Source organism: Symphodus melops (assembly GCF_947650265.1).
Source record: "Symphodus melops genome assembly, chromosome: 7".
NCBI lineage: Eukaryota > Metazoa > Chordata > Actinopteri > Labriformes > Labridae > Symphodus > Symphodus melops.
The window spans coordinates 23,563,356-23,590,372 of NC_136697.1; the positions used below are offsets into that span (position 1 = coordinate 23,563,356).

At 43.7% G+C, this 27,017-nt stretch overlaps 1 protein-coding gene across 14 annotated transcripts in view; it reads left to right on the plus strand.

Moving 5' to 3' along the window:
• Positions 1-27,017, plus strand: part of ptprfb (protein tyrosine phosphatase receptor type Fb) — a 170,486-nt gene that overhangs the window by 48,388 nt on the left and 95,081 nt on the right. For all 14 annotated transcript variants that reach the window (XM_079348478.1, XM_079348471.1, XM_079348481.1 and 11 more), the window contains exons 2-4: positions 10,101-10,275; positions 22,562-22,707; positions 23,456-23,597. In XM_079348478.1, the coding sequence (XP_079204604.1) occupies positions 10,176-10,275; positions 22,562-22,707; positions 23,456-23,597 (388 nt within the window). In that variant the 5' untranslated portion in view covers positions 10,101-10,175. The remainder of the gene's footprint in view (positions 1-10,100; positions 10,276-22,561; positions 22,708-23,455; positions 23,598-27,017) is intronic.

Genomic DNA, 27,017 nt, shown 5'->3' on the forward strand with positions numbered 1-27,017 from the left:
AACTCGTTTTATTTTACTCCTTCAAACTGCGATAAAGAGTACATTTGTGATCTTAACTTTTTTGTTTATCTCGTTGTCTCGGGATGACGACACTAAGCTCATTTTAGCCTCGTTGTGCAAGTTCACGAGCGTCGTTATCCTGACAAAACGATTGAATGAAAGGTGTGTGATCCATGGCAGCTTACAGGCCCTCTGTAGAGACGGGCTGTGTGAAAAGGCAAATGTTTGTCGATAAATATTTATAAAGGCAGTTAAACGATTAGTTGATGGTCTCATTGGTTCTCAATTAAGTCTCCATCAACACTAAAAGTGTATTTTGTGGCATCTGCTGCTGTAACTAATACAAACAGTTAGTGCTCTGTTAGCATCACCTGAAACAAAGCGTTGGAACGTTTTCAAGGCGGACCAGGAAACCTCTGTACCATTGTATTTTACAGCTCTGGAGATTTTCGACATACTGTACATTTTTAATGAACGCGCTATAAGCCGAGAGCCCCCCCCCCACTTCTCCTGCCCTTTATCGAATGGTGGCTGCCTTCTCCACACTCATCTCTTTTACATTTTAAATCCTCAGGCCTCCAGAGAGCAATGGGGATATATGGTTCCATCTGCTCCACCAGACTGGCTCGTGGCTCAGACAGAGGGAAAGAGACGGAGAGGGAGAGGGAGACACGGCCAGGGAGCGAGGGAGAGAGAGAGAGAGAGAGAGAGAGAGTGAGGAAGAAACAGGGGAATGGAGAGAAACGCAGAGTGACAGAACGGCTTATTAGAATCTGCCTCTTTTCACTAGTTAGACAGCGGGCTGAGAGGATGGCCGCCTGGAATAGCAGGCAGGATGGAAGTTGAATAAAGACTTGAGGGATTGTCCTTTTTCTCCATTTGCAGTGGCAACTAACCCATGTTAAATCTGTTTGGTCTTAACTGTTTCAGGTAGAGCGGCAGTCTTGGCTTTTCTTTGTGTGACACAAAGGCTTTTTGTTTTAAGTTCAGTCTCAGAACAGCAGATGTGTGCGTGCCTTTTAGATTCCTGCAAACATGTTTCTCATCAGCAGTTCTTCTTTTTGTAAACGGCACCGTTTACAAAAAGACACCGGCAGGTTCAGTCTCTCTGTTTCCACCACAAAATGCTTGATTATATAGGAAGTGCTTTTCCCAGCGCTCGCTGCGTTAGTCTAACCTCTCTCTGTGTCAACACTCGGGTTTGTTCGTCTGTACCTTGGACCGCAGAGGATTGTTTTCCCTCCGTCTTTTACACGCTCCGTTGTCAGGTGAAATAATAATACAACCATTGTGTCAATACGCATTTTCAAACACTGCTCTTTCAGCTCTTTCTGAGTACGAGCGCTACTCAACCTAGCTGGTATGGTTTGAGAAATGTTGCATCGTCTTTGTCATGAAGTAAACAGGAGTTACAGTTTCACCCGCCTGTGTTTGAAGGGGATGTGCTCTTTGGGAAGTTTTTGCTGACAAAGCAGTTCCTTGGAATTTCATTTGCATAAAGAGGTTGTCGTGAGATAAGGGGTTGCTTTTATGCTGGCAGTTGAACAAGCACCATTCACCCCATGCCAATGAGCACGTTTCTTGATTAATAGCCAACGGTGGCTAATCCGTCTGCAGCTGATTTGAGTTTTCCATGTACGAGAAGGCAAATCCTAATTATTGCAGAGCTGTGTGTAGAGAGTGTGGGTGTACCATATTGATTAAGTTCTTGACCAAAAAAAAAAAAAAAAGTACATTTGATCGCATTGATGAAAGAATCCAAGAAATCCAATAGTGCCTGAAAGCAGTCCTGCTCATTGATTTGCATTTCCTTCCATCATTAGAGATATTAAAGGGTATGAAAAGGCGACCAAATCTATCAGAATGGATTCAGCCCAACCTCAGTCCAAAGTGTGGTGACAAAACTATTGCTCCTCTGTCGCTGAGCAAAGCGGCCGCAGCCTGGTTCTCATGCAGGCCTCTGAAGGGAAAGAGCTCCACTCCCAGCCGTTACAGTCACTAATCTGGCCTGACACCAAGCTGATTTACAATACCCCCCTACCCTAAGCACTGACTGGCTAGAGGTAATTGATTTAGAACAGTGGGAACACCTGCTGAATTGTATGAAGCCCTCAAAAGCCCCCTCCTATGCTGCTATACAAAGTTCGGGCTCAATATCCTCACCTCTACGCCTCCTGCAAAATAAATAAATATCCTATTGAAGGAGGAAAGATGGAAGGCTTTTTCTCTTCTTCCACATTGTCGGAGGAAACTTTGTGTTTTCAGTTCCAGTTGTAGTCCATACCCTTCCATGGTCTAGCATGGCTCTATAGTGCCAAATATTTTTTTTCATGTTTCTGCACTTTCCAGTTGCAAAGAATCCTGCAGGCCTCATTACATACCGGTGGATAGAGCGGAGCTGGAACAACTGGCCCATGTTTGGCCAGCTATTGATCTATGGAGCTCTTCTTCCTGCTCACATGCCTTCACTCTGTTTGTCTTTTAATGGTGGAGACGAGGCTTTCTGCCCAGGGGGGGTGGTGTTGGGGTTTGAAGTCCTCTGCGTTGGCTTTGGTAAGGGTGGGTGGGTGCGTGGGGGAGGGGAGATGGGTGGGGTGGGGGAGTCTGTGCCTTCTGTGCTGCCTGCCTAGTCATTTTATGGCACCATCTGTCCACAAGCAAACCGTCAAGTGGTGACGTCTTAGCTCATCTTCCCCGCTCGACAGTGTGCGCTTCCTTTTGATATGTGAGCACATCTGCTGTCGAGAACGTTTCTCACTTTATATTGCTAATTTAATGTGTGGCCGTAGCTCGGAATCATTCTTAATTATGCACTAATTCATTTGGAGAACTATCGGATGTGTGAACAACAAAAATATTCAAACTTTTTTTATCCTTGAACTAGGTCAAGGCTGGTGGCTGCACACAGCAACACAAAAAATCACTGTTTCAAGTGAAGCTTTGTTCATTGAACGTTGTTTTTATAAAGGCTATAGCTTTGAGGAACTCAAGGTTTGCTCAATAAAAACAGACCATTCTCTTACTCTGCGGTCCGTTCTTTGATAGAAAGAAACTTCAGGATCAACAGAGCTGCTATTTGACAAATCATAGTAATACTGTGGTTTTAAAACTCCTGTTTTTTTAGTTATTAATAGTATTGACAAAGTTGTTGAGGCAATAAATGACAGACTGAAAAAGCTGCTGGAGAAAAAAGTCATTGATGGAAAAATAAATAATTCAAACACAGCGTTGTCTTTGAAGAGCTCCTCTGGATTTTTCTTTAGGTTTGAGACTTTCTTTACATCTTAGCGAACTAAAGCTCGAACACGGCTTGTGTTCTGTTGCCATGGTAACACACCAGGTACCACGGTCTTACTTAAAGTTGTGGTATTGCGACAACCCTCCACCACATTTCCACGTCACAAAAAAACGGTCCAAACGCAGATCAGGAGATCGAGGTCAGGGATCGAGGTCAGGGAAGAAAAGGTTCCCGAACGAGATGAAAACTTTATCAAGCTGAAGTTGTTTGTGGCTCCTAAAGTTGAAGTTGAAGTTCATTTGTCCAGATAGTGTGAGACATGGCTTTCATTTGATAAATGTCGGTTTTACATCGAGCCTGCGTTTTGATTTATTGCAGGCCCTTTACCCAGCACTTTGTAGTGCGAGCCATTCTCTCCTCGCTGTGCAGCTCCAATAATCACTCTCCAATAAATCCAAATGGAGGTGGCACTCTTGTATGTCTCTTCTGCTGGGCGTAATACATATCAGTGTACTACACATCACCTTTCATCCTGGGATTGATTTGCGGCTGACGGGATTGGCTGATTGTAAATCCCCCTCTTCAGTGGCAATTTATGGAGGCGTCGGAGTTTTGTTAAATGTTCATTCGAGCGGACTACATCCCGACCGCCGCTCTATCTTTTGGGAGGCGCCAGTACGCGACGCTCTTTGCATTCTGTCGAAGGGCAGGTTAGAGCCCGTCCCGAGTCTGACGCATCATCGGGAGCCTGAGTTCAGTCCTCGCGCGTCACAGATGACGTCTCACTGGGTCACATGCATCAGCGTCACATGCTGTTAATGTCTGCGTAAATGTCACCCACCTGAAGTATTATGTTGTTAATCATTCCCGTGTCTTGAATTATCTACGTGATAGATTTCTTTAAGTCATCCAAACAGGCAGAGACGCTTTCCTCCTGTGATTTATGACAGGAGCGTTTTCATTGCAGGTCAGCAATAATCAGCGCTCCCTCCTTTTGTATTGCTCGATTGAGGGAAGTGCGCACGTCTCGTCCAGGTTTTTTCTTTCTGTCTCTCAATCTTCACCCAGGCAATAAAGTGTTAACAATTAACTCTGTGGTCTCGGCTTGTAAACAAAACGGCTGTAAAGCTTGATAGGTCGCAGGACATTACCTTTTGTGGGGCGGCGTTAGGTTCGACGCAGGGCCGCGTCGCAGCCGTGTGTGTGTGTGGGGGGGGGGGGGGGGCACACGCAGGATCAAGTCTGTGGATACAGCATGAGAAGAAAGCTCCGAGAGGAAACCTCATTTTGGTTACATCACGCTTTCATTTTACACGAGAGCACTCGTCGGCTTACGGTAATTGGCGGTGCATGTTGGCTGCTGAGGTAAAAAAAAAAAAGAAAAAAGAAAAAGAAAAGGAGAACAGACTTGAGAGGGTGAACCTACCAGGGCATGGAAAACTAATCAGGAGGCCAAAACACACTGCTGTCTGAAATTCAGCTTGTAACTGTGTTTATGGAGCCGTCGCAGGCTGCGCCAACACAAGCCTCTCCGGTCTGGGTTTATCACCTCCAGAGACGGCCATGATTAGCTCGGCACTCTGCTTGGCCATATATCTCTTCTGTCCCACCTCCCCGCACACAGGATGACCCATTAAACAGAGACGGAGAGGGAGAGAACATGAGTAGGAGGGATGGAAACGATGGCAGGCAGACATGCTACCTGTAGTTAGTGTAATGGTAGTGTTTACTCAGCCTCTGTGCTCTCTCTCTCTCTCTCTCTCTCTCTCACTGCACAGCTGTGTCTCACACTGTCTGTTTGTAGACTTCTGTATGGGTGGCCACTCCCTTGCCACACACACACACACACACACACACACACACACACACACACACACACACACACACGGTAATAACGTGAACGACAGGCACATGATGTGGGTGGCAAATAAGCAAACAGGATAGGTGTGTAACTTCTGTTTTCTTCCCCTCCTCGCTGCACTCACGCACCAATCTTTTGTCCCTCACGGTTTTTTACCGTTGGAGATGTTCACGTCTCTTTGTTCCCTCGTTAACTACTTCTCTAAACCTCTCTGTCTTTAAAGCAGCATAACCGTATGCACAGCAAGTGTCACGGTTTGTATGACAGGGAACTCCCCACACACACGCACACACACACACAGCCGAAGGAGTCAAGAAGTGATTGGTATTTTGAGTTCACGTTTATTTCAACTCGTATAACCCTTCATTTGTCTTTCCCAGCCTCTCTGTGTTAAGATGAAACATGGCTGCCGTAGGCTCCTGTATGTGCTCTCATGTAATATATGTCCCTGACATGTTGAAAAATTGCACACGTGGACTCGATGCTGCAACTTAAATTGTGTTGGCCTGGTGTCAGACCTCTGTGGGTCTAATGTATTGTTTCCAGTAAACAAACTCTGGAAGAATGAAGCCTGCATGGGTGGACTTTAATAAGGCCTTTCTTTTGTTTCTCCCCGAGACGAGAACAGAGACACACAAAGCGCACGTTTACCTGGCTCATCACTTCAACGTGCTCGTCGCCTGAATGTGCTCAGCTTGTGTCGTCTTAGTGTAGTATCTGTGCTCGTCTTCTCCCTCTGAATGCACGTCAGCCGAAGGTCATCCTGTTTTCAGTCATGTGACTCATTTAGAATCTCTGCCTTTAAGCTTGTTGCTGCAGTGTGCTGTGTTTTTTCACTCCATGTGAGCCCTACCCCAGGGCAGCAGTTTAAAGCATCACAAATAAGCATATAGTAAGAAGTCATACTGTCGCGGATGGTTTTGTCGCTCATCTCGAGGCCTCAGTGTTCATTTCAGTCAACGTTGTAACTTCAAAGTTCCTCACACGAGCTTTACAGACGAACACAAAACAAAAAAAGAGCCCAAGTGAAAAATCCCTGCTTTGCTTTATTATGAAGTCAGTGTCAAAGAGAATTTAGTGCTAATTAAATTCAGTCTGAATGTTGTTATCTATATTTTCATCATTTACCCGCTGCCTTTTTTAAAACTCTGTTGTGACATACTGATTAATTAAAAGTTCATTTCAGCTCGTGTTTCAGACTGTATTAATACACATAATCAACTCAAGCTGCAAAACTGTTTAGCTCCTGAATTCATCCTGCCTAATTGTCGTGATTACGTTTATTAATTAGGATCTCCATTTGTGGCGAAATAATCTGGCATATCATTTTCCTAGTAGAGCTCGCTTTCTGTCAAACCCTTCCCGAGCTTCACATTTGAATTGTTGGATAAAAGTCGACCTAGTTTATCCTTTTCCTAAATGTTGTATAAAGAAACCGGACTCCTTGAAATGATGACCTCGGAGTTCTGCGTGCATCCTTTTTGATGGGATGAGAGGAAGGACTGGAGGCGTCTCTTTCAGGTTAACAGAGTTTATTAACCTGTTAGTTACAGAGTCTCAGGCTTCACTACGTTTCCATGACGACAGACAGACGCTGGATCAGTTCACAAAGTCTGAACCCACGGCCTTTTTTGCCCTGAACACTTTTATACTCAGAGATTATCTAACCACATGATGCATTTTCAGATGTGTTGGTTTCCTGTCCTCTGATTGGCACAGCTTTCCAAATGATGCATCTTCGGCTGCGTGGTTCTCCTTCTCTCATTGGTGCATCACACTCCCGCATCCTTTTTCTCCAGTCTGTAAGGGAAGACTCTTTCCTACCTGCTCCTCATTAAGAACCTGACATCTCGTCTGCGTAAATAGCTCCTTTTAAGGAGGTGATCATTGAAGCGATTAGCTGTCAATGCTCACACTGAACCTATGCTGGAGTGTGTGAGTCAGTCCTGCACGTTTTCTTCACACGAACACCTTCATTTACAGATCAGTCAGACGGTAAGATTAAAACTCACAACCTCGGATTACAACATGATAAAACAACTGGTGTTATGTTATCATAAGCAGAATGCTTCATACTGTATCAAACCATTCCTTTGTACCCTTCTTATCTGATTTATCCAACAATACATTACTGCGACGAGCACAATCACACTTGAATATAAGTAAAGAGGCCCATTATTCTCACTGAATCTGTTCATAGAATACAATCTCACAAGGGCAGACTTCCACCCCTCCGTCTTCTCTCTGTTTTTTCTCCTGCTCTCCCACAGAGTTGCTAACAATGTCTTCCTGTGTGCAGAGCCTTTACTCAGATTCTGGCTAACGCTGCAGCATGTCCCTGTTGGTCCCCTGTCCTTCGCTCAGTAGCCCTACTGCCACCGAACAAACGCCCATAGTGGCAAGTGTTGTCCCATTGTGTTTGTGTGCAGCTGGGAGGCACCAAAAAAAAAAAAAGCAGCACGGGGAGAAATAAGTAGGGAAATAAATAAAGAATAAAAACCTCGCTCTAGGAATTTGTCTCATTGAAGATGAAAAGCATCTGCCTCTCTCTGGCATCTGCTGTGAGAGATATCCCTCCACCGCCAAGGGTTTGGAGCACGGCGAGTAGCCAACTTTATCAGCCTCGCTCTCTTCCTCTACCCGCTGACACGAGGCAACGCAACGCTGACGTACATAGAAAATGAGTGTCAAAACAAATTTGTCAGCCAACAAACTTGATGCGAGTTTCGACTAATTTTTTTTGCGGCGCTAACTTGGGCTATCAGCATGAAAACAAACACAAAAAAAAAAAAAAACACGAGACCTTAATGTCTCTCATTCGGTTTGCGGATAGAGGGAGTGATCCAGTTCTTTGGCACCTCAAGCGCTGTTATTTGTGTATCTTTTTTTTTCTTCTTTCTCAGACAGCTACAGCTTAACACATCAACAATGAGCTGCTTTCTCATTAGCGCTGAAGGTGAAGACACGAGAGGAAGCGTTATTTTCCAGAGGTTTTTCAATAATTTAAGCCACACTTCTGAGTGTGTCTCAAAAAAAAAAAAAAAGTTTGGAAGGGAAGGAGGAGGAGAACGTTGCAGCTCAACAGCTTGAACTTTCACTGATGAAAGATGATGTGTTAGGAAATTCCTCGGAGAGGGAAGGTGTGTGTTTATAGGAAATTGGTTCAGTAGGCAGGAAAGCCCAGAGGCACATTCCTGTAAGTGACAAACAGTGATGAAGAGCGAGCGTTGATGATACCTGTCTGCAAAGGTGAAACACCAGCACCATGACTCACACACACACACACACACACACACACACACACACACACACACACACACACAAAAGGCTTTTCTACGTTTCTACTTTTCGGAAGCAGCCAATGCAGAGCCCAGATAGAGACAAGGAAAGCTGTTGAACTATTTGCCTTGCAGAGTGATTTCCTTGGTCTCGTTTCTCAAAGAGGGTGGTCAAAGAAGTGCCCGCTGTGTGCATTTTTTTTTTCCTGTGTTTCCTCGCACATTGAAATGGCTACATGAGTAATGGGGCTGCTGAACACCTCCACAGGCTTAAGAATGGAAATGTTGTTTTTTGTTCACAGGATACTGGAGGCATTGTGTTGCTGACACTTTAACTTATTTGGCCGAACTGAATAGACTAAAGCTGACTGGCCACCCAGGAAGCCTCAAGATATTCCACACTGTGCATGTCTCTCTTTCGTTTTTTTTTTCTTCTTCTTCTTCTTCCAGAAATATCAGCAATAAGTATTGTTTAGTCACCGTTCTCAACTCAAAAGTGAGACTGAACAGACAAGCGGAGACATTTTCAATTCAATTCCAACGGGCCTCTTGTAAAAGCTCGGTACAGAATCGTTGTCAGGGAGTCCTTGAAAGAAAAAAAAAGTAGGCTTTACTTTCCAACTTTTCAAACTTTTCTCATTTGAGCTCCTTTTTTTTTTTTCTCCCTCTGGAGACACTGCTTTAATTTAGAGAGATATCTATCCTTACTGCATGTGGTCTGCTTTACAGCGCTATGATTACTCATCCCAGATGGCCATGGGCATGAGTGAAGGGGATAAGAAATTTGGTTTGTCTAGTATATGGGAACACACTGCAACTCTGTTTCTAATGGCATTAAACATTGAATCTGCGGGCTGTAACAAACTTAAGGTCATGGAGGCGATCTTATCAGCCGGCTGAGTCATTTCCTTCCCCTAATGTCATTACCAAAAAAAAAAAAAGACAAAGAATCACAGCTTGTTTGGACTTGTTTGAGGGACGGCCTCTGTTTTTGCGTCTCCACCCACTACTTAAGAAGATGGAGCCGGGCTTTCTGTTTTATCGCATGCTTAATTATGGTTCATTTGTGGTACACCTGCTGCTGCGGCTTTGTTGACCAACCTTGCCCCCCCCCCCCCCCCCCCACCACTCCCCGGGGTGTGTTGTGTGTTTACGTATGCATACGTGTTGTCATGTTATGAGATCATGGCACTTTGTGTGATTTGAGCCCATCTGGAAGACACACTTCCAATTTCTTAATGGGGAACATTAAGTGGGCGGTTGGCCCCCCTGGGGAGTCCTGTTTCGGAGGTCCTCTGGATTTTTAACTGATCCCTGTTGTGAAGGGGGAGCTGAGGGGCTTCACCCTGTGTCCTGACCTCCACTTTGTTCTTGTCATTTCCTCCAATAATTTTCCTGCTTTTCGTCTGTGATGCAGTTGTTTTGTAACTCCTCGGCTCATACACGGCGGTTTGCGTGTTGCCTTCGCCTCGCTTGTATTTCCCTTCGCCCCGAGCAGGATTGAGGTTATCGGATGTTGTGTTGATCCCGACCAAAGATCTCCAGATTTGTGCGCTGCTGTTTACACGCCAGAGTACAGAAAGTCCGTCTTGTTTTTGCTCTTCCACTTCTGCTTTGATATTTCTGCTTTGCTGTGTTATTAAGCTCATTCAAATCTATGCAAATACACACCGAGTTGGAATACTAATGTTCCTCCTGTTCTGCATGTGTTTGCTTCTCCCAGGTGTTAGTCTTTGATCCTGTCAGAGTGGGACGTGTCTAGCTGGGGACCGAGGAGGGAGCAGTGCCAACTTGGAACATGGTGCCTAATATTCACCTGGCAGTGCCCCTCCTGCCCAGAGGGGCGTTGCTGTTCCTGCTTCTACTCAGCTGCATGGTGTTCTCCTCTCAAGCAGACAGTAAGTAACCTCCACATACAAATGGGAAAATGTATCTGATCTTTTTTTTGTAACACTAGGAGCATTTTAATGAAGAGAAGGGTTTGTTTTATAACAGTGTTTGAAGCTTTAATTCCATACTAGTAGAAATCAAACAGCACTGATTGGACTCTACAGAGACACACATGAAAGTGCTTTCAATAACGTGTCAATTTCTTATTTTTAATTGTTTGAAATGGTAAGCTACCTGCGCTGCATACAGTCTGGGTTATATTTAAAAAGTGGAGATTATATCATTTTAAAACACATGGTTTTAAACTTTGACAACTTTAATGACAAACACACACAGTGAAAGATATTCTCCTCATTTAAAGGGACGGTGTTGCACATTAACTTAATGGATGGATATTTATAGAACCAGCTGTACTTCTTTCTTTTTTAAAGTAGAATATACATGTCGATCCAGTTTACCTCGCACGTCTTTGGTGTATTGTAGCGAACAGAAATAGCAGCTTCTCTAATGCATGTCCCAAGGTGTAGAGAGCGTTAGCCTTTATACTAAAAATAAGCACAAGGATTGAAGTGCCGTCGGCCTCTGTGACCGGCTGTCAATCTGAATGACGGTTTTTGGCTGGAAGAAGGAACTCGGAAAGACGTGTCACCGTCGCTGCGCTTTAGGTCTCAGGGCCGGCCAAGAGGCTTTGCCCTGCCACAGAAGAGGTCAGGGACAGAATTAATTCAACACATGACCTCACCTACAGTGCTGTCATACGGTCACTGTAATTCAATTATACCTCGACCCCCTCCCATCCATCCCTCCCCCCACCTCAAACGCCAACTGCCCTGTCCTCTAATACGAGGGTCCGGCGGGATTTGTTTTCCTGTCCCCTTTGCCTCGTCTCACTCGGCTCTGTGTTATCATCCTTTTTGTCTCTTGCGGGGTGTCTGGGGCGCTGCACAGTTTTGGTATGAACTTGACCTTGGAGAAAAGTTCTTCCACTCCTGACGTTTTTTTCTTTTAGTCCAGCAAGAAGTGTCTTCGCTCTGCCTGTAATGGGATCGGACCGAATCAAACCTTGACTGGAACAGAATTACTTCAGCAAGATGTGCCCCACTGCACTGAATCCATTCCCAGAGTCAAACACAGTGACATGTATTCAACTCGAGTCCACTCATGCTGCTCTTCTAAAACTATTGCAGTAAGATACAGTTTGCTGTGCGTCCTGATTTAAAGTAGCGTACTCTGATGACTGAGGGTTTGAACTTCTGATAATGAATTGTCTGAAGGAAATCTTCTTAATTAGAAAGCTAATGAGCTCTACAGTAATTGATGCATTGGTTGTGCATATACCTTCTACGTCACGTTGTATTACGTGCATGTGCATTTCTATGTTTTAATTGCTCCCAGGCGAATAAACAAAGCAGATTCAATTGCACGTGCACAAAAGAGCCCCATTAAGAAGAAAACACAGGAAGTATCAGGGGGGCTGAAGTTGCCAAGATGTTATTTAAATGTGTGCTGATGCCCAGTCTGGCCCAGAGTTTGGATGGGGCCTTGATTATTTAGTTATGCTGCTATAGTATTGTTATGTACGTGCTTTAGGCAGATATCAGTGTATGTGAACATTCATCAAATGAGCAGCATGGTGATGTCCTTCAGTAGAATTCATTCCATGCAGACCACTCATTCTTTAAATGCAGTTTTCCCCTCAGTAAACACAGAAATATCTAATGATACACACACACTTAGAAACATCTAGATAGTGTGTTCTTGCACTGTGGTAACTATTCAAACAGCTGATCAGTGCAGATTGGGTCCCAGAGTATCTTTAGTTGTTTAAATGAAGTTATCTTGCTCATTGTTTCTCTGTCTTCAGCAAGATGAGTCTTTAATTTTGGTAATGAAATCATTTCTGAATAACAACAGAGCGAACAGTTGTGAACAGATCGAATAAGGAGAGATGGAATTTGAGCTTGAAAGACAGATAAAACAAAAATAACTCTTGGCTCTGCACCGAGGTTAACCTCTGGTTGTAGTTTGATGCACGCACACATGGAAAGAGAGCCTTAACCTGCAATTACCCAGAGTGCAAAGCAAACAGACATAGAATTAAAATAAGACAGTTGGGGGGCAAAAATAACACCTACCGCTAATATAGGGGTTGCATGCATTTGATGTCTGTAATTTGTATGCAACTTAGTTATGTGAACTTGATAGTTCTGGTTTGGATTTCCTGTATTACAGGGCATATAGCAGACAGATATTATGGGCAGGGTGTCGGGCGGGTTTGTGATTACATGGGTTCAGTCTGGTATCCTTGTGTCGTCCTTGAAAAAGTTCAGCAGAAACCACAGGTAGCAAATGTGAGCATGTTTAATCACTCAATAACAAACACTCATCTGCCTTTGTCTCACATTGTGTACTGCTGCTTCAGGGTTGGCTGCATCACAATGGTCGTTGTTGTCATACTGTTTGTTTGTTCTGACTCTCAAGATGGGTCACTTCGTCGCGATTTAACAAGCACAAATAAGTACAAGAAATCCTGGAGCGGCACTATCAGTGTACGGCCACATGACATCATTCATCTTACGCCGTCATTGAGAAGGCGCACAATACAGTGTGATTACTCTGAGTGCTGATCGCAGACGTCCCATCGATCCCCAGGGAGCTCAGCCTAATCAAGCAGCTCCCCATACGGCCTCCTCGTACACAATAGACCAGTGGCCTACAAGGTCAGCCTCAAAGTCACACATACCCAGCACTTAAATGTAATGGTTATCTTTTTGTAGTGCTGTCATAGTGACTTATTTCATTGGCTTTAATAAGCTTTTGATGTATGTTTCTCCTCTGGTGGCTACCATGTTATAATCTTCGCTTGCTTTTCATGTGAGGTGCAGCTACACCAGCGGGGCCTTTTGCGCCCGAGCCTGCTCTGTTCACTCCCAGTGGCGGCAGGATTACAATGGCACCATAATTAGCTTCATAAGTTGAAGTGACTTTTCACGCTGCAACCTTTTAGTGTCTTATTTGTGGTCCCCTATGTACTGTGACATCAATAGATGAATATTGTCTTTTCTTTTAGTCCTTTAGAACATTTGGTCGCCATTGTGTTCCTTTATTGCCCGATGACTAGTCCACCAAGAGGTTTCCCATGGGGCCACTCTGCTTAATTTACATGTACCCTTTGCTTTAGACAGGAATAACCCTCAATAGTTAGTGTGCTTTAAAGAAAATGAACCTATAAGACAAGCGCTGTAAATTGATTTGCCAATTTTTTTTACTCCTACAATGGGCTGATGTGATGGACGTGCCAAAGTGGTTGCAAGAGAGATGGCCAGACAGCGGGCTGGGGGCCTGGAAATTGGATTGTATTTTTGAGTGTCCATATGGTCACCCAGTTCAAAAACTGACAGGGATGGAAATTGATTCTTTTTTAATTAAAAGTAACCATATCCACCTTGGAGAGCCACTTGGAGAGTAATGCAGTTAACACACAGCTGTGGTCCACACACATCACCCAGAGAGTCACAGAGAGAGGCTGAGGAGGAGGGAGGACTAAACCTCGGAAAATGTGCTCAGAGAAAGCAGCGAGGGAAAAGGGGCATGTACTGTACGTGAGAACAAATCAGCACATTGGAGTGATGGAGGGATGCAATCTAGCGGTTGTGGAGATCTGATGGGAAGTTGTTTTCATAATCGAGTGCGGCAATGTCAGAATGGAGGGAAGAAAGGGTCGTCGGAGGTTAATGGCGTGAGATTAATAGTTTAATTAGGGAGCTCAATAGCAGGGCCAGAGGCAGTCACCCAGACTCGGTGCTGTCCTGCACTCAGCAATGCCACAGGATGACCAGCGTCACTTCAGAAAAGGGCGGATGGAGAAAGGTAGGCGTCGGAAGCATGGGGGGCCCATGATATAATGTCAGGATACAACGATTCTGATTAACTTAAGAATATGAAATACCCCCCAAAAAAGAAAATAAAACATGGCATGAATGTTTATATTCACTGCACCACTTCTGATCATGCTTCAACCTTTAAATGATTTTTACCAATGTCAATAACTGTAATAATAATAATAATAAGACGACGCTTAGATTTTAATTCTGCTTCCTCAGTGACGACTTTATCGACAAACTGTAATTAAACGTCACTCTTTTTCAAATGATGTCTTACTTATTTCATTCATACACTGTCTCTACTTTGATTTTGAATACGGCATAATAACCACAATTGTGAAAGACTTGAATTATATTCTGAAATCTGAACGTATAACACATTTTTGAGGCCTTAGTGAAAAGTCCAAAATCTGTTTTTATAATACTCTGATAATTGATGAGACTCCACTGAATAGGGAGACATTTGTAATAGCTGGGACATAATCATATTACCTACCGGCGTATTTCCACACACCAATGTATTGTTTACTTTTGGAGCATCCTCTTAGGTGCATTTAAAGACATTTAGCTCAATTCCAACAGCCTGTGGACATGGAGCAGCATATAGCACAGGATCTCAAGGGGGAACTATTTCATGGGTAAACGGTCACCTTAGCTTTTCAAAGAAGCCAAATCATAAGGGAAGCAACAAAGAGCCTGTTGGCACATGTACAGGCGGATTTCTTTGTTGCTCCACGTCCCTACGGTACCATGATTTAATTTCTCCCTCAATTTTGGCTAGGGGAGAGTTGAATTACTTAAGACCTCTGGGCCGTGTGGGTGAGACGATGAGAACAATGGTAGGGGCTCTTTGAGATCTCTTGGGGGGGGGGGGGGGGGGGGCTAATCTAGGGGAGGCAAATTAATGAGTTTAGTGGGGTCGCAAGGGGGTGCGTGGTGATGGATGGCGAGCTAACCCCAAAATGGGATCTATGAAGAAGCCAGGAGCCATCTGAGCTTCGGAGCCACCAACCCACCCCCTCCTGGGATCACTTAACACACTTAACATTTTCCTCACACCGGTCTATTAATGTGAGGGTCTGGGCCAAGGTGACCATTGGACTCTACCCAGCAGCATTAACAAAGCCCTCCATCAGTAGCCCAAATATCCTTTTATACTCCCACAGCAACTTTACAGAGTCGTTTGGATTTCCATTACAAAGGTGGCACGCCATACACTATATTACATATTCAAGCTGCATTCCAAATCCCTCTTCGTCTTCGTTTTGCATGCGAGTGTCCCCAGGTTGACACTCTGTTAGCCGCCCACGCACGCCTTCAAATGCAAAAGTCACTCGTCCTTCACAGCTCCAGAATAGAAAAAAAAAAAAAACACTTAGTTTCATGACAGTGCAAATGAGAACATTTCATCAAGTGAACCAAATGAACATTGGAGGTGATGTAGCCTTGGGGTTATGCAGATGAGCTCTGCAGTTCATCTGGCATTCGGAGGCTTCGCTTGTAGGTTTGGGCCACATACTTATTGAAGTGTGTTCATCACAGATACAGTCATTATACATTCGTATTGTCCACAGCGGTAGCTGTACTTAGACTGTACGTGAATTACTTTGAGAATATAGCATGATGAGCCATCACCAGGAAATAAAGGATGTGACCATTAAGGTAGGAGAGGAAAGCTGTAAAACATGAAGTGTAGCGTGCCCTAATTTCATCACGATAATGTCTCTAAAACACTATTATTTTCTGTTTTTTGTCCTCATGTAATAAGGCAACAAAGGTACTTTTGTCTTTAAGAAGCATAACAAATAAATCATAGTACAATGCCTTTATCTAATGTCTGTTCAACTTTCCCTTAAGGAATAAGGCGTGTTGAAAGAAGCCACAAGCAGTGAGTCATCTTTTGACAAGATTTAGGTTGGGCGCCAGTTGAAACAGCAGATGTAATATAAAACCTCAGACGCTCAATAGTGTGATACCAGGTACACAATGAAGCATTTAGGATCGCCTGTTTTTGAAACAATGACTTCTAAATGCCCATTTAAGGAAGTGACCACCAAAACACTGTATGGTTCTTCTTCTTGTTTTCTCCTTTTTAAATGCCACATATTGACTGACAGACAAGAGGAGAGCGACAGCAGCCTTTAGAGATTCCTCCGTTGTTCATAATCGGCTTGAGAAGATGAAAGCCATTACATTAATGTTGCTCACACTGGGAAGAGGGGAGTGAAGGGTAATTGCACTTAGAGTTCTTTTTCTTCTCCACTGTCTTGAATAATTCACAGACGAATTGGAAGGCCTGATTGAAAGCACGTCTTCGTGGTCCACACATGGCGATCTAAGAGCTTGATGTTTTTTTGTTTTCTTCCATAGGTTTAGACGTTTTGTCTTTAGTACAGTATCTAACTGATGATGAATCACACAGCTCTTGTGATTTCACTGAAGTTCTGATAACGCAAAGAACGCTCCATCAATCTTCAGCCACTTCACTATCACCCTGAAAAGAAAGTTTCTTTGGTTTGTGTGTTATCGTGAGGGAATGCAGTGTGAGCTGACTGTCAATAAGGGAGTGGAAAGTGTAACCAAACCAGACCATCCAGAAAGAAGTTGTTCAAACACGTTGAGAAATAAGCTAACTCCACCTGTTTCTGCCCTTGTTGTGTTTGAATTCAGGGTGTCTGGCGTTGTGAACGTTGAACCTTTGTGTTGGAGGAGTTGTCGGCCCAATCATCTGAGTGTTAAATATTCACACAGTGTTTAACTCGGGCAGCCAGCAAAAACAAGAGGGGAGCTGTTGGACTGTGCTGCAAAAATGAATCTTTAAATGACGAGCTCAAGTTGACGGATCTGACAGTTTTGAGAGCGATGAATGATGTTAAATGATGTAAATACACTGATCACGCAGAGAGGGACTCTGATTCATGTTATTTAGCACTTTAGGCCACTTGACATCAAATGTAACGCGTGCGATGTGAACCTTTGGAAGAATTAAAGACTAAACAATACTCCTCTGTATTCAGCTGTTAAAGTGAAGTTGCAGATAGAAAACATTATGTTTATTGGTTTAAACAAACAGCCTGAAGTGCAGTTGACTTTATCGGGGTAAATAACTTGCAGGGGAGGCAGCTTTATATGGAATTAATTGCAAACAAGTTGCCTGCTAATGGCCCGAAAAGGCCTTAATGGAAGTGTTCCATTAAAACGACCAGAGCTGATGCCATCAGACAAATTTCCACTAAGTGTTGCCTCATGAAAATGATAACTTGCTAATCCATTATTAATACGAATTAATGGTTTTCTCTGTGCCACGTGTGTATCGATCCCTGATACTCTACACCAGAGAGTAGCTCTCACCGGGCACTCTGGTAGGCTTGGGAATACGCTAATTGTTAGCCACACAAGTGCCATTTACACGACTCTCCCTGCTGTCTCTGCATTTGTTACAAAGCTTGCTCGGGGGCCCATGACAAGGAAAAACAGACACAATTCTGTGTGTTTGCACAGGGAAATAGCAAACAGCCAGACAGACCATGACAGTGTTTTGAGTGGGTGCAAAAAAACCCCCATATTATTCTTTTGAAATGAATTTCCCTTTTCCTTTATTCTCTTAAAAAAGTCCCCCTCTGTTGTTGCCTACAAAAAGATCTACTGTGTTTATTGTGTGGAGTCCATTTTCTTTTGTAGTCCTCTACAAAGTCATTTTCGGTTAATTGTATGCTAACAGGTGTTCCTGTCCCACTACCTTGAGATCTATCTCATGAACACCTGCAGCATTACTGAAATTTGGGAACCCCCCCCCATTTCCCTTTCATCTTTCTAATGACATCCGACCAAACAAACAGCGCTGCAGGCATTATGCTAACTGAGAGAAGCTGTTCCATCTCCCCCCACTCACAGCAATCAGGAGCCATTAGGCTCCCTGAGTGCTGTCCAAACTGGAAATCTATGAAGAGTTGTCGATACCCTGCCCTGGAATGAATGTACCCAGGACAACACAGCATGAAAGAGATTTGAAGTGAGAAAACCGTGCTCTGTGTCCACCCTGAATTAAAATGCACAATGCTGCAAATAACTTTAAAAAATACAGGGCACAAGTTAGCTAGCACTTTGTAGGACCATGTAAACAGAGGGTTTGCATTAAGCTGCCTTATAGCCTTATGGTTTGTTATTGTTATCATAATAGGGTTAATGTGCTCTTCTCATTAACTTGTGGGTTCCATTTCTGAAATGTAACATGAGAGTTGTGTTCTGCTAACGACAAACATGTTTGACTTTTTCCACCACCACGTACAGCAATATTGCTGTTTGTGTTCTGCAACACCGTTTAGCCATTGGTCGTTAAAATGAATCGGTGGAATGATGGACTCCAGTTATGATAGCTCCTTTTAGTCATGTGAAAGAACGGTCTGGGTCTGGTCTGTGCACATAAACTACTGCAAATGTTAAGTATGAAGTATTCATGAGCAGGTAACCTTAACCTTGAAATCCTGTCACCTTGCAACAAACACTCGCCCTGTCGTTTTTTTGGCAGCACTTCCCGCGAAAAAAGTGAGCATACGTTAAAGCCGTGTGTGTCGAGATAGGACTCCTGAATGTGATGTATCAAAGCGGGGAAAGAGTGCAGCTCAAAGCCTGCAGTCTCTGGCTGAGTGAAGGATTTGCATAGGTAGGCTTATGTGTTTTCCACTTGGTCCCTGCCATTGTTTTCATGTGACAGGTGCCTGACAGCCAGGAAAATGGGACACAGGCAAAGAAAAAAAAAAAAGAAAAAGGGTCGAGTCTGGATTTTGTCTCTCGGAGAAAGGAAGTGACAAACGGAGCAGTTTGATATGCTCACTCGCCAGTTGTGCTCACCGTGATGGAGGAACTCCGAAGACTCTTAGGCCCAAAAATAAATGCTTTTGGAGTGTGTGAGGACCGCTATCAAGCCATCCAGATTTTTTTTTATTGAGTGCCTGGTGAGATCAGGATTAAGGACAGGCAGCTTTGATTTTGCCATAGTTTTGCCTCAGAGTCAGAGGTTAACCCACAAAATTCAGGGGGAATCTCGTTTAAGAGGATTAATACAGCAAAAGATGTGAAGGCCAGTTTTCCTTTCCCTCCGCTCATCCCGAAAAATCCTCCTGATTTCTTCTATCCAGCGGTTGCTCGCCCCTTATGTGTGTGGTAACATGTAAGCTTACATCCTTTAATTTGAATTTGAGCATGTGCCGAGGAACTCTTTAATGCAGCCTGATCCTCCATCTTAGCAACAATGTGAAAAGCACTGCACATCAACTTCACTTGAAGCTACTACGGACAGATGTTAGCAGGGAACTCTTGGAAGTCAGAAATGGCGATAATCAGTTCTGGAGCATTCCGGCTCAGCAACCATGCACGCACGGATGCATGCTGAGGCGCACACTCTTAAGGGCTTATCAGGTTTGAATCATTAGCACAGCTCCCCTGCTGCTGCCGGCATGTGTGTCACAGTCACATTCTCATGCTATAGGAAGGATTTATAGCTGTGCTGCTGCAGCCTAAATCTTGTCTCTCAGAGAACTAACACGAAAAATATCATTCAAATGTCAGGTGGGTTTAGGTGCTGTGAGCGGGGTCACGGGTCAAAGATGGATGGATGGAAGCGTCGGATAACTTTAAATCGCCAAGCATGTACAAGAGGCCACTTTAACACTGCAGTGCTCTCCAGTACTCTGGAGCCCGTCAGTGTTATGTAAAATGCTGTGATTGTGTTTTTGTTTGTCACTGTTGGTTTAGAATAATTGCTTTTTAACCAGAGGACATGGATGTTAGCTTTAATCTCTTCTGCTGAATTGGAAGTTATTTGACAGTGACTTACAGAAAGACTAACAGGTCATAAAATGGATCATTTGAAGAATAAAAAAACAGCAGCTGGAGTCCTGCTTCTCTATTTTTCAAAGTCATCTACAGATCTACGTTTTCTACTTCTGCAGTTCTGCTGTTGACGACATGTTGATGTTTTAAAAAACAAACACCCAATATTGTCATTTAATTACATTTTGCTAATATTTAGTTCCAGCATTGCATTGGTTTCAAGCTTTGCAACATCAGCGTCATAGTGTTATATATGCACACAGTTCACGGTCTGCATGCTGGCAGTAGCTCTTTTATTGTACACCGCTGTGTTGCTGGGAGAAAGCTCCTCTGCAGAGATGTCCTCGAGCAAGGACAGACAACACCAACTCTTTCTCTCTCTCTGTTTTGCCAAGCGAGGCCAGAGGTTGGCAATATAACAAGAAGACCTGGAGAAAGCACTATCACGTCCTGTCTTTATCAAGGAGAGGTGCAAAGCTATGATAATGAGACATTGACCCCCCCTCCCCAGTGTTATATTAGAACACATTAAAAAAAAGCAAAGAATGGTGGATTTCCCCCCAGTGTGTGCTCAGAGAGGGGAGGCTGGCGTCTCCTCTGTGTATACAGCGTAATATTTCAGCCCTTTGTGCGTATCTCCACGGGGCCTGTGTGCTCGTCACCACTGTGGTTTAGGTGTTCCCCTCCTCCCTCTTTAATGACTCCAGAGATGAAACAGGAGCTGACTGAGCTGGTAATAAGGGCCATTGTGTTATGTTGTTAGAGCCAGACTGGTATTAAGCACGTCTGAAGCTGCAAATAAAGCACGTAGCATGGCGGCTAACGCACGCGGCTGAGGAGCGCTCATTGTAGCATCGTGTCAAGTTAGATGGGCTGTCACTGAAACAAACACTCCATTGTCCTACACATAATGATGTTGGGTGTGGTGCGAGGTAAAAAAAAGAAAAAAAGAAAAAAGAAAAAGTAAAAAACACCCCGAAGGCAAACAGAAAAAAAAATCTCCTGTAAAGGTGTTCTCCAAGGTAGCCCTCAGTGTTGTTGTAAACACAGCGGAGCTCGAATGTCAGGAAGACGTGACTGTGCATAGGAGGAGCATTGTTCGACTTCAGCTCATCCCAGCTAGCTTCATACATAATAAGCCACCACAGCTGTTCGTATCCAGAAAACCACTGAAAGTGTATCATTTAATGACGTCTTGCTCGTCTGGGTTTTCTGACATCTATTGTTGGTAGAGTTGACCTTGTTCAAATCTCTGCTTGTCCAGTATTTGGGTTGTTTGAAGGATCAGTAAATCAGTTCTTTTTGGGGACACAAACACTACTTTTATTTTTTGTGCAAAGACTGAAGTCCTCATGGCAGTCCCGGATTTGAGTCCAAACCTTGACTTTTGCTGCACATCTTCCCACACGCTTCTCTACTCTACTCTACTCTTAAGAAAACAAAAGACCAGGGAGCATGATTGAGGATGAGAGAGAAGAGGATGTAACACAATCAAGAAAAAAAAAGCAGTGAATCTTGAGAAATACAGTCTTGTTTTCTGTTTGTTTTTAAGTGGTTATGTTCTTTTAAAAACTCATTTTGGGGTGTTTTCTTTCATTTGAATTGGACAGTTTAAGAGTGAACAGACATCTGGGACAGGACAGGGGGGGGGGGGGGGGGGGGGGGGACTTGCACCAAAAGACTGTTAGCATTGGGGGTCAAACTTACAACTGTAGCCTCTGCACATGCTCTACCACATGAACTAAACAAGCAACCTTGGAATAATAAAAAATACTAACTTGCAGCAGGTTACCAAGTTTTTGTTTCAGAGCAACTAAATCAACACGTCTCACTGCCAGCTGTTCGTGGCCTCTCCAACAACCTTTCCTGTTCATCCCATCCTGTGGAGTGATGCGTCCAACTTCCCAACGATTGACACCCAGGAAGTTTTCCCAAACATAGCACATGTGTACAGATAGGGCAGAGTCTTTGTGGGATACATAAACAGATGTGCACACAGTACATGACAACTGAGAGGAATTCTTTTTTGTATTAATCTGTGCATTCAATTTCAGGAACTCTTCTCATTTTGCACTTCATCACTAAAACAACAGTATTTTTTGGTGCATGTTCAAGGATTTCAAATGTATACATGTTTGGCATAAATAGAAAATGATCAGTCTATGAACATGTTTTCTTCATGCTGTGGTATTTGTAATATTGTTTGTTTTTTTTTAGTAGAAAAAATAAATGAAATGTATTCAATAAATGGAACAGAGACTTTTTCGGTGCCTTGTTTCAAATGGTGTGAGAAAGCAGAGGTGAGAAATTCAACATGATATGTTGACAGGCGCGCTCACAAAGACGGGATGTTTCTCCCATGTCTCAGCTGCAGGTGTGCACAGCAACAATGCCACTGTAGGGTTGTCTCTTGTTGCCTTTGTGTAGAGAAACGGATACCCATAGAAAACCAAGTTTTGCATGCCAACATGACTGACAGTCGGCACTAACATCACCTTCACCTCTCCCCCCCCCTCCCTCTTTTCATCGCTTCCCGTCCTCCCTCTCGTCCCTTTTTTTGTTGCTCTGCCTCTCTCAGGCTTGCCAAGTTTTGTCAAATCCCCGGAGGATCAGACGGGCATCTCAGGTGGAGTTGCGTCGTTTGTGTGCCAGGCCGCCGGGGAGCCAAAACCAAGAATCACCTGGATGAAGAAAGGCAAGAAAGTCAGCTCGCAGCGCTTTGAGGTGAGCACTCGTGCGTGCCTGTCAGATCTGTGAAGGCTCTCACACACGCCCACATGTATGCACAAATACGAGCAGGCACGAACACAACACACGTGACAAGCGCATTACAGGCGTGGGCTTTAGCCTGCCTTTGTAGACCTCTCTCATTAACACAGACACATCCGCACACACAGCGTTAGCACTAAACACACTCACGCAGCACTCACAATCAATTGCCCTGTTATTGAGCATCACACCAACTCTTGTCGTCTTGGAGCGAGACCAGACAGGCGTCCCTTCTCTTTAATCTTCCTCCATCTTGATTTATATAGTCCTCTTCATCTCTTTCACTCTTTTTACACCCTCGTCCTTCCCACTGCTGATCTCCTGCTCCACCATCTCTGACCACACATCCCCTTGATGTATTTCGAGATGTATTTCCCCTCCTCTTTTGAACTCACATGAACAGAAGAGGTGCCTTAGGTGGGGATTCACACTCGTTCTGACAGGTCTTTGTGACGTGATGTAGCTGCTGGTACTATCGGGGTACGCTCCTGTTTGGTAATCCCTGGTATGATCTGGGGTTCTACTTGTTGAGCTTATTTGTTTGTTTTACACTATTCTCTCCAAAAATCAATCTTTTGTATTAATCAAAGATGCAAAACTTGAACGTCTGTCTCTCACAGGACAGGGACGAAGAAAAGTCTCAACAAATAGCCCCTGAAGTAAATAAGTAACAGGCCCTTTTTCTTGGCTCTCGCCCTCCCAGGTGATTGAGTTTGACGATGGCTCAGGCTCAGTATTGCGGATCCAGCCACTGCGCACACACAGAGACGAAGCCATTTACGAGTGCACGGCCACCAACAGTGCAGGCGAGATCAACACCAGTGCCAAGCTCACAGTGCTTGAAGGTAAGATAAGTCTTTCTTTTTCTCTTTTTGCTTGGTTTCTTTCTCCATCTTGTTTTCACTCTTGCTTTTTTTTCCTTCCATTTTCACTCCTTCGTCTTTCTTTTCCTGATGCTGCTGCTGCAGATTTTTTTTTTTTTTTTTTTTTAAAGCTTTGACTCCAATTTATCCAAAGCACATACAGGTGTCTGCCTTAGCTATTCATACATAAACATTTGCGAACTCTGAAGACTCTGGGTATTGGCAATGTCATAGAGAAGCAGATCTATCTTAATGTAAACTCTGCAAGGTAAAAAAGAAAAAAAAAAGAAAATGCAAGGAATGCGTTTTTTAAACAAGATAGCATACAGTTCAGCAATTCAGCAGAATGTGTGACCTGGAGTCGAGTTATATTGTAGGAAATGGTTGCCATTTATTGACTGTGATGCCACACTATATCTCCCTCTCTTAATGAGTTAGTCATCCGTGTCCCAATCATCGAGCAGAGAAAATCAATTCCATAATCAAATGAAGAAATAATAAATTGCCCCATCAGGAGCTGCGTTTGTTGAATAATGACTGACAGCTAAAGCAGGACTGCAATGTAAAAAAAAAATACAAGTAGGTGATTTCCTTTAAAGTCACCTCTCACACATATGCTAAGTAAGTGTGTAAATAATTTCCACTCAGAGTTCTTCCTGCGCTGCCTGCAGGCCAGTTTGACCTCCAAGCATTTCTCTCCCTCTCGCACATACACTTAATGTATATGATTTATGTAGACAGGGGTTCCCTGCTCAGCCTTCCATGTCAATGAGCTGTGAAGATGAATTTCTGTCTTGGCTGATTGTAATTTTGTCATGTGGGAGCTAGTCATCACAGGAGTTGATTTCATTAGAAACTTTAGAAGAAAAAAAAAAAGAAAAAGGCTCCAGAAGTCGCCGGCGGGAGGATTAAGGCCTTCCTTAGCCATTACACTGGCATTAAAGCAGATCCCCACTCAGTCAAATGCAGCCTTTCTATCCCTTGTTTGAGTCCCATCTTTCTTACACCCACCCGTCCTTTTTTCCTCCGTCCACGCTGATTTGATGATATCATCGACTGGGCTTGCATAATCTACCCGTAGGGAGTTTTTCTCCTGCGCAAAGACAGGGTTTATTTCTTTTTTTCTATCCGTCCTTTGCGCTTTATTGCGAGGAATGCTGCTGCCTGCACAAACACACAGCACTAACATGACTGAGATGAGATTAATCACAATGTGTATGTGTTTCGGGGGCGAAATAGGACGCCGCGGTTTGGATTCCCTCAGTTAGTGAAGAAGAACAGTGAGCTACTGTTTCTCGCCAGCAGCCGTGCTTTGCATGAAGCCGTCCTCTCTCTGTGATCCTGCGCTCTGTGTTGGAGTCGCTAACCTCCGAGTCGAGTGCTACGCAGACACACACGTGAGGGATTCTTCCATCTATAGAGCTTTACTACCACATCACTTCACTGCATACTCGACGGGTTTGAAATCAGACACTTGAATGTTTTTAGTGTTTGTTGCTCAACCCACGTCATACGCTCTGAACGAAATGAAAGGGAGGAAAAAAAAAAAAAAAGGAATGCAATGCTCACCATTTCTTTCTCCGAAAACACATCTTTGAATATACATTAAGCTACATTCATTGAGAAAAAGTCTAACTTCTGCTTAGCAGTTTAAAAAGGTTACTAGTGTTGATGTTTCCACCTTAAACTAACACCTGAGTCTGCACCTCTACACACAGCTAAGCCTCTTTAAGCTCTTTGTTTTGCTCTGGCAAACCAAAACACTGTAGGTTCATATAATCGTGTGGACAGCTGCTCTCAGCCCTACAAGCCCAAGCAAGCCGCTTTTTTTTTTTTTTTTACGCTACCTGTCCAGATTGAACTGGCAAACTGCCAATGTAAACAACTGGTGGAGTCTTCGTAGATCATTTAACAAGGCGAAGAGAGACAGATATTTATTTCAGGACTTGGACTGCAGTGGTGTGTTGCCAAGTTGTTGTGTCTTTTTCTGATGTAAGGAATCTCTGCCAAAAGCTACACCGCTATCTACAGAAGCTTGCAGCTTGTTCTGCTTCGTATTACTCCAAAACGTCTCCATACAGACGCAGCTGTAAATATACATCATTCTAAGTGTCATCATTACATCACACACAATCTAGTCAACTTAAATAAATGGTTAACTTTCATAATACCTTCAAAGGTTCCTTAAGATCTTCTGCTTTATACAGTACGTTTTCTTTCTTTGCCTGTAAAATGTGTGATTTCATTTGGTCCTTGAGCCTTTGTCCTTTTTACCAGAGGAAGACTCTCAAGTGCAGCCGCACAGACCGCAAAAGAAAAAGAGCCACATATCACATTTAATGAAAAAAAAAACTCCTTCAATCTGTTCTCCCGGGACCCTGAGGATTTGCTGCACAACTTGTTCATACATGCACATGTGAACACAAATGTACAAGCACACTGTGTAAGAAAAACCCACACACAACTCTGGGAGAAATGTTGTCAGCTTGGCTCTATTTTTAGACTATTGTTTGTAGCCTAGCGATACATCAAGTTCATATCAGCAGCACCACACAAGAAAACACTGGGGCAGCACCAAACAGACGGAGACTAATGATCCTTCTCCTTAATGGGGCAGCGGTAGCCTGAAGGCGTCACGTCACAGTGTTGCTGTTCTGAATCCAATGATAGAATCTGCAGAAAGTGACCAAGAAAACTGCCGAGCGTCTGTAAACTTGATCCGGTGTGGCGCCCTTGAGCAAGGCACAGAACCAGTTAAGCTGCTTGGTGACAAATACGAGAGGACTGCGAGTTCCCCGGCTAGCTCTCCACAAGGGAATGTGCAAAGAAAATATTCAGCTGAGCGTCACAGTTTCAGCTAGCCCTTGGAAAAATCAAGGTTGAAAGAACGGTTTCATAAGTGAGAACCTTGTTTTGAATGCATTTCACAAGAAAAGCCTCTCACTCCCCACATGACTTTAAGTCCATGTGACTTTTGCATCCACATAAAGTTGTCATAATACATTGAGCAGAGAGGCAGTGAGAATGGTAAAGTCATTAAAGCACTAAGTCGATCTGGATTATAGTTTTAAGCAGAGCAAAGGAAGGTCGAGCATTAATTATGATTATTTCATATACCGGCTCTTTATTTGGTTCTGCCAATCCTGCAAAATATGGATTATGACAGTCATAACAGTGCGGCTTTACACATGCCTTCAGTGTGCTCATTTGAAGGGTGAAGTGCGTGTGGGCAAATGCTACGGTTCAAAAGTGCACCGAGGTATCTGGATCACTTTCTTGTGATAATTAATTCAACAGAATGAAGTACTTTTTTTTTTTCTTTTTTTATGTCAGCACTGCTGACTCATGTGACAAAAGGAGGGGGACCAGAGTCTGGCAACCTTGTTCATAGAAACACATTCA